At 41.5% G+C, this 6,549-nt stretch overlaps 1 protein-coding gene across 8 annotated transcripts; it reads left to right on the forward strand.

Moving 5' to 3' along the window:
• Window positions 1–221: 221 nt before the first annotated feature.
• LOC147885860 (heat stress transcription factor A-2e-like) lies at window positions 222–3,891 on the forward strand. 8 transcript variants are annotated; one of them, XR_015543398.1, is made up of 4 exons: window positions 222–1,128; window positions 1,413–2,800; window positions 2,915–3,283; window positions 3,392–3,891. XR_015543398.1 is itself a non-coding variant. In XM_087396098.1 (3 exons), exons 1-3 carry the CDS (start codon window positions 760–762, stop codon window positions 2,938–2,940), a joined length of 1,311 nt encoding a protein of 436 aa, XP_087252224.1. In that variant the 5' UTR covers window positions 222–759; the 3' UTR covers window positions 2,941–3,890. The 8 variants fall into 8 exon arrangements, 2 of the variants coding, with proteins under 2 accessions (XP_087252224.1, XP_087252223.1); XR_015543397.1 differs by having other exon boundaries at window positions 3,421–3,891; XR_015543399.1 differs by having other exon boundaries at window positions 1,413–2,328; window positions 2,915–3,014; window positions 3,125–3,891.
• The last annotated feature ends 2,658 nt before the right edge of the window (window positions 3,892–6,549 follow it).

Consider the following 6,549-nt stretch of genomic DNA (forward strand, 5'->3'; position numbering starts at 1 on the left):
ATAAAAAAGCCAAAGGGGGCCAAGATATTTCTGCTGCTTTTCTTCAAAGTAAGCCGGCGGCAGGAAAAACTGCGGGCGGGTTTCCCGGCGGGCTGAAATCGGAAAAGAGCGGTTTTGGAGAGCCAAATTGGCCTCCTTCTAGAAGCTTCGGGGTCCTCGAAAAGCTTTTTGTTTAGTTATGAACACTTCCTTCATTCCTTTCTTGCTCATAATCTCCAGATTGCATCATCGTTGATTCCCAACACACTCTTTTGTTTTCCACCAAGACCCAATTCACCTCATTGCTTCTGTTAGCCTCCGCAGTTGACCTGCTTGCCTGCATTGCGCCCATATCTGAGGAGAGACTTTCTTCGCTCGGTTATATATCTGAGAGTGAGTGAGGGAGTGTGAGTGTGTTAGAGAGATAGACATCTTTGCCCTGTGTAGCAGAGTGTGAGTGATCTTTGCCCAGTTAGTGTGAGAAACCTTTCATCTGAATAAACCCAGCTAGACATCTTTGCTCTGAATAAGGGTGAGTGTGAGAGAGTCTGATAGAGGTCTTTGCTCTGTGTAGGAGAGTGTGAGTGATCTTCGCTCACAGATCTTTGCCCTCAATAAACCCCTTAAACCTCAAGATCTTTGCTTTGTGTTGGAGACAGTGAGTGATCTCCTTTGCTCTCTGTAGGAGAGTGTGAGTGATCTTTGCTCAGAGATCTTTCTTCTGTTTCTACCCCTTAAACCTCTGCAAAACCCCTCTTCCCATCTATCTATCCCCTTGCCATGGCAAATCCTTTCCGTCCTTGGCTTTCCCAGCCTTCCCACAGCCCCCCCATTTCCCCTACCTCCCCCCTTCCCTCTCCTGACTCTTTGCATTCCCCTCTCACCTCGCCTTCCCCTCGCCCACCCCACACTTTTGACCCTCTGGCTCCTCCTCAGCCCTCCGAAAGCCTCCTTGCCAGCGGCCCGCCCCCATTTCTGTCCAAGACTTATGATATGGTTGATGACCCCTCTACAGACCCCATCGTATCCTGGAGCAGCACCAACAACAGCTTCGTTGTCTGGGACGCCCACGCCTTCTCTCGGGACCTCCTTCCGCGATTCTTCAAGCATAATAATTTTTCCAGCTTTGTGCGTCAGCTCAACACTTATGTAAGGCCTCTATCACTAAACCTTTTCATGGATTTTTGTAGCTGGTTCGGTTTATTTTGTATCAGTCAAAATAAGTTAGTATTGCAAAAGGGAAATATCGAGCTTAAGAATCGCCTGGTCCCTCTCTGAATGGGATGGCCTGTGGAGATACTAGGTAAGGCTCAAACATGGCCCATTTAACTTCATGGGATAGTGGTTTGTCTAGGTGAGTACCGGTTCCTCAAAGCTGTTTCAAGTACTGGTGGAAGCAAGCTGATGACAAGTTACATCATCACTACGTGCAGGGTTTTAGAAAGGTCGATCCCAATCGTTGGGAATTTGCTAATGAAGGATTTCTGAGAGGCCAAAAGCATCTTTTGAAAAATATCCACAGGCGGAAATCTGCTCAACAACAACAGCTTGTTCAGAGCTTTATTGCAGGCCCCGTTCTGGAGGTGGGCAAATACGGCGGTGCCCGGGGCGAAATTGAGACGTTGAAGAGAGACAAGAATTTGCTGATGCTCGAGGTGGTCAGGCTCAGACAACAGCAGCAATCTACCCAGCAGGAAATGAGAACAATGGCACAGCGTCTTCAGACTACAGAACAGAGGCAGCAGCAAATGATCACGTTTCTGGCCAAAGCAATGCAGAATCCAACGTTTATGTCACAGCTTGTGCAACAAAACGAACAGGCGAAACGCCTTGAGATCAAGAAGAAACGCCGTCTGCCTAAACCTGGGTCGAGCTATGCAGACGAGTCTGGATCTTCATCAGCTGATACCGGGCAGGTTCAGTATATTGGTGAACCTTCAGGCGGTGGTGGTATGCCGTCGGGACGTCTAGAAACCCTTCTTCATGAAATGAGGCATGGCCGTTACAAATCTGAACCTGAAGGCCAGAATCCAGAGAGTTCTTCCTTGCAGAGTGACGTGAAAATGAAAGGTGCAACAGGTGGAGAACGTCAAACCGAAGCACCCAACATCCAAAATCGGGGTAGCCAGTCAGAGATCGAAAAGGATGAACGTGTGGCTCGAGAGGTGAAGTTTGAAGTCCCAGAAAACCTTGACGATTTGCATAGGGGTAACGAGCTTTTCTTACTGGAAGACTTCGAGGCTGAAGGGAACGATAGCTTCTGGGAGCAACTATTAGCTCATGAGCAGGAAGCTGCAGACTCAGACACAGAAGAGAGCGAAAATCCATTTGATGGGTCTGCTTATCCAGGTACCTCTGTGGCAACCTGCCAAAGTAACGAGTTGTGGGAGAGTAAACCGAACGTGGACGATCTAACCGAACAACTGGGTCATCTAGGATCTGATCCCTAAGGGCAGTGTTTTGCCTCCATGATGGCTGGCTGAAGAAAGTAGATCTTCAGGTTTTGATACAATTTTGTTGATTAACCTCATCTCATAGACTGTAGCCACTGAAGTAGATCTTTAGCACTAGTTTCTGATCGAGTGGTGCTGCTTTTGATTAACTCCAGCATCCTCTTACAGATATCCTGCATTAACTTAGTACACCTAGGTGGCTCTTAAGGAAGAATCATCTGTCTACCTCCGGCAGACTACCCCAGAGGCACAGATATTGCTGCCATGACAGCGTAATCAAATAGCAAATGCTTCACCTTGCAGCTGCTGTCCGTGCTCATGAAAGCTGGAGCTTGAACAAAGTAGTGAATCTGCATTATCAAGTCCATGTGATTCTGGTCCTAAAGTCTCTTGTTTTCTTAGTTCTTGAGATCTATTGGATGTGAATTTTTTTGTACAAGCTGGATATGTACGAGAGTCTGACAAATCTTGCTCGTGTGTAGGTGGTATGTGTTTATGCTGCTACTGAAAGGTACGAAAAATTACTTCAACAGTGCTGTGTCAACCTTATATTCAGTCTGCGTGGTATGCACATGAGAGCATGTGTGTTAACCGATTGATTCGAGTAACTGAAATTCTGCTTTGAAGTTCCATTTCTAATTCTCATGGTTTCGAACGGGAAGACACTGATGATTATTGATTTGGCCATCAAGGGTTTCTTTTCTCGTGAAGTTGCAGCTGAAGACCGTCACAAGAAGTGCGCTGAATTTGCATTAAGATTGTTAGCGTGATGATTATGCTTTGACTTATTCATGTACCTGGCATGATCTTCAAGGGCAAAGGGGTCTCTGCAGTATTGTGTTTTCCTGAATGTAATCATCCCATTTGGCCTTCTAGATGGATGCAATTGTGAAATTCAGTCTTATTTACGAAGTACTCGGAATGCATGAATGCTTTTTTTAACAACTTGGGTGATTTAGGTTCAAGGCGTGTTCGTATTGCAATGCAGGCATCATTACGGATGTACTTGTGCTGCAGTTCAAGTTAGGAAAGTACAAGAGAAGTACCAAAAAGGTTTCCGTTACCTCTACCTCAAGGGCAATACTAACAATCGACCGTTTAATGTAACTTTTATGCCTTGGGCTCAAAAATTCTCACAAATTCATCACAGTTTTAATTTTTGTCGTAGAATCCACCTTTTATTCAACATAATCTGAACATAATCAACTAGTGTGACCACTTTTGGGGTAAGGACCATTGTGAGACACTGTGCTACTGCACCTAAGTGAAGAGGCATGTGGCTGTTTATGCAATGACAGCTTCCCACATTTCGTGATGCTTTACCACATCACGGTGGTGGATTTAATTTTTGAACGGCTGGCGGCAGAGTGCCCTTGTAGAAGTGGCCTATACCCTAATTGAATGTAACATTTGTCGATCCTTCACTAATTAATTGAGGCCAGATCATTGCTGCCTTGATCATTCAAAAATGTTATTGGTGTCTCTCAGTCTGTCTTTCTTGCTGCGCTTGTGTTCCCGTTGCTTTCTTGTGCATAGCTTTTGAGTATAGCCACCACTTTTGGTCTCTTGTAGACAAGGATAGTGTCTTTACCCCTACGTGCATTTCATTGCATGCAAGCTCTTCATATATGGATAGGATCAAAGTTAACACCCAATGCACAAAACATAATTTAGTTCCACAAAACATTCACTATTGTAAAATTATAAGCATCCTCTCTATCCTTAGTTGATGTTCTTAGTGAGTTCGTATTTGTTTCTTGTGGAACATGATAATATTTAAGAATTCTAAACACAAAGAATGGCCACTTTCCAATTGAAAAGCTTTTAAATTACAAAGCCTTTTCCAATTGAAAAGATAGAGGTACACAATTACACATGATTTTGGCACTTTTTGCATGGGCCTTCAACCTACCTACCACCCTAGTCTAGCATACATTGCTTTTTGGATGCATTGTTAATTAAAATTTATGTTTTTTTTTTTGCATTTGTTTGGTATTGCTTCTAGAGAGATTTGTTGACACTTTATCTTGTTTGGTTGTGGATTGTGAACATAAGACACAAAATGCCTTTATCTTTGCACATTACCTTGAATTGAATAACATGCATTATGAGGAGAAAGTTAGCTTATACATTTGTGTGGGATGCCTTAAGTTTGTCTCATTCTTAACCGCATACCTAGGATTCCTTTATATCAGCACGTTCTCTCAATTGGTCAATGTGCATTGTGAATTGAAGGTCTAGCATAGGCATTACTGTATACCTTCCATTCAGCATGTACTCTTAATTCTCAATTATATATTATGAGATGAAGGTTTCGCAAAGCAATGCAAGTAGAATATATAGGGTATCTTCTACTTAACAGGCCATCTTGTTTTAGGCTATTGCATATCAAGGCGCAAATTGAAGCTTGACATAGGATGCATCATCTTGGGCATAGCTTGGTTAGAGTGTACTATAAAACCAAGCACACAATATATAGTACCTTGGATTTCTAATAAACACATTTTCCTTCATATTGTATATTTCAAGCCGAAGGTTGAACATTTTTAATGTATGTCGTGTATCAAACATTGTGGATTGTGCCCAAGGGACACATGTGATACAATTCCCACTGTCTTCTAGAGTGTTTGGTTTTAGAAAGATCCGCCGTTGGAATAAATCTAGAATTTCCTCTTGATGCAAAAACATAATACAACTTCCACTAATTGACTCTAACATGTCACAAAACAACTAGGTGTTAAGTATCAATAGACCACCCTCTTGCAAATAGATTGAAGACCAAGATTGGATTAATCTTTGCTTGCAGCAGTATGTAGAAACAAATGTTGTTGCTTCAATTTTTTACACAATAGTATTGCAAGTTAGGACAGTCTAAGATGATTGAGGTTACAAAGGCCTCCTTTAAATGCCTACACACAATAGGTTATTCGGTCTACTTTATAGCATAGATAGTGCATGCTTAATATAGATTGTAAATGGTTATAATGTACAGTTATTACTTCACCCACTTGAGAAGTTCAACTATTTAATGCATGCACTCTATTGAACATAGGATGTGAATCAATCAACTTGTTGTGAGCCAAGTATTGTTTCCATAACCTTCATATTCAATGTCATTTAAATAAAAATTAAGCGATATATTTCATATGATGTCATATTGTGATTATTGAATAAGTCTAGGAGGTAGTGTAAGCTTACTATTTATAGCATAACACATGGTGCAAGTTGATGAAAAGCACAAAATTCACCATCAAAGAAGCTAAATATTCAAGTTAGCAGTATTAGATCACCTCTTTGCTTTGCTTATGCAATGGATTGATTATGCATCTAAATGTAGAGGGAAGAGAGTATACAATTTATTGGAAAGTTGACTTGTATTAGATGTGAAATGTCCTTTAAATGACATTTGAGTTCATGGACAACCAATCATAACATATAATTTCATGTAATAAGTTTAGAAGAGTACTGGGAGGAAGATGAGAGCAATCATCTAAAAGAGTGATGTGGCTTTTCTATCACATTAACAAATGGTTTGTGTTTAAGGAAAAGGCAATGGAAATGTATTGAGTGTCATAGTAGTGTCAACTCTTCTTGCAATCTAGGTAGCAATGCATGTATCTATTGTAATGCTAACACTTGCAATGACATAGAAGAAGATTGGGGAATATTCATCTTGCAAAAGAGACAAGCACACTAACATGCATCACCATTGTGAGAGAGCCTCATAGGAGAGAGACATTACCTTCAAGAGTTCCCAATAGTTCAAACATGGGGTATCTGCGTAGGTTGCTCTAATATGAATAAGGTAGGAAAGCTTCAATGAACACAAGTACTATCCATGAGTGTTTCAATAGGCTACATTAGGGAGGTCCTCTCAAGGCCATCTTGCTTGTTATGTGTATGGTCCATAATCGTACCTTTACCCCTCCGGTATGGGTTAAAGTTACTCTCAAACATGGAATTCATATGCAAATCATGACAATGCATCGAGCTAGACATAATGAAAATTGCATTAGGCATCTTTAATCATTGAGTTGCAGGTATGAGGACTATGCGCAATCAATATGGGCATCTATATGTACAAAAAGAATGTTGCGATGAAGTGCCTCGATGGATA

Source organism: Dipteris shenzhenensis, chromosome 25 (assembly GCF_047967505.1).
Source record: "Dipteris shenzhenensis isolate YYH24624 ecotype China chromosome 25, Dip_SZ_1.0, whole genome shotgun sequence".
Taxonomy (NCBI): Eukaryota; Viridiplantae; Streptophyta; class Polypodiopsida; order Gleicheniales; family Dipteridaceae; genus Dipteris; species Dipteris shenzhenensis.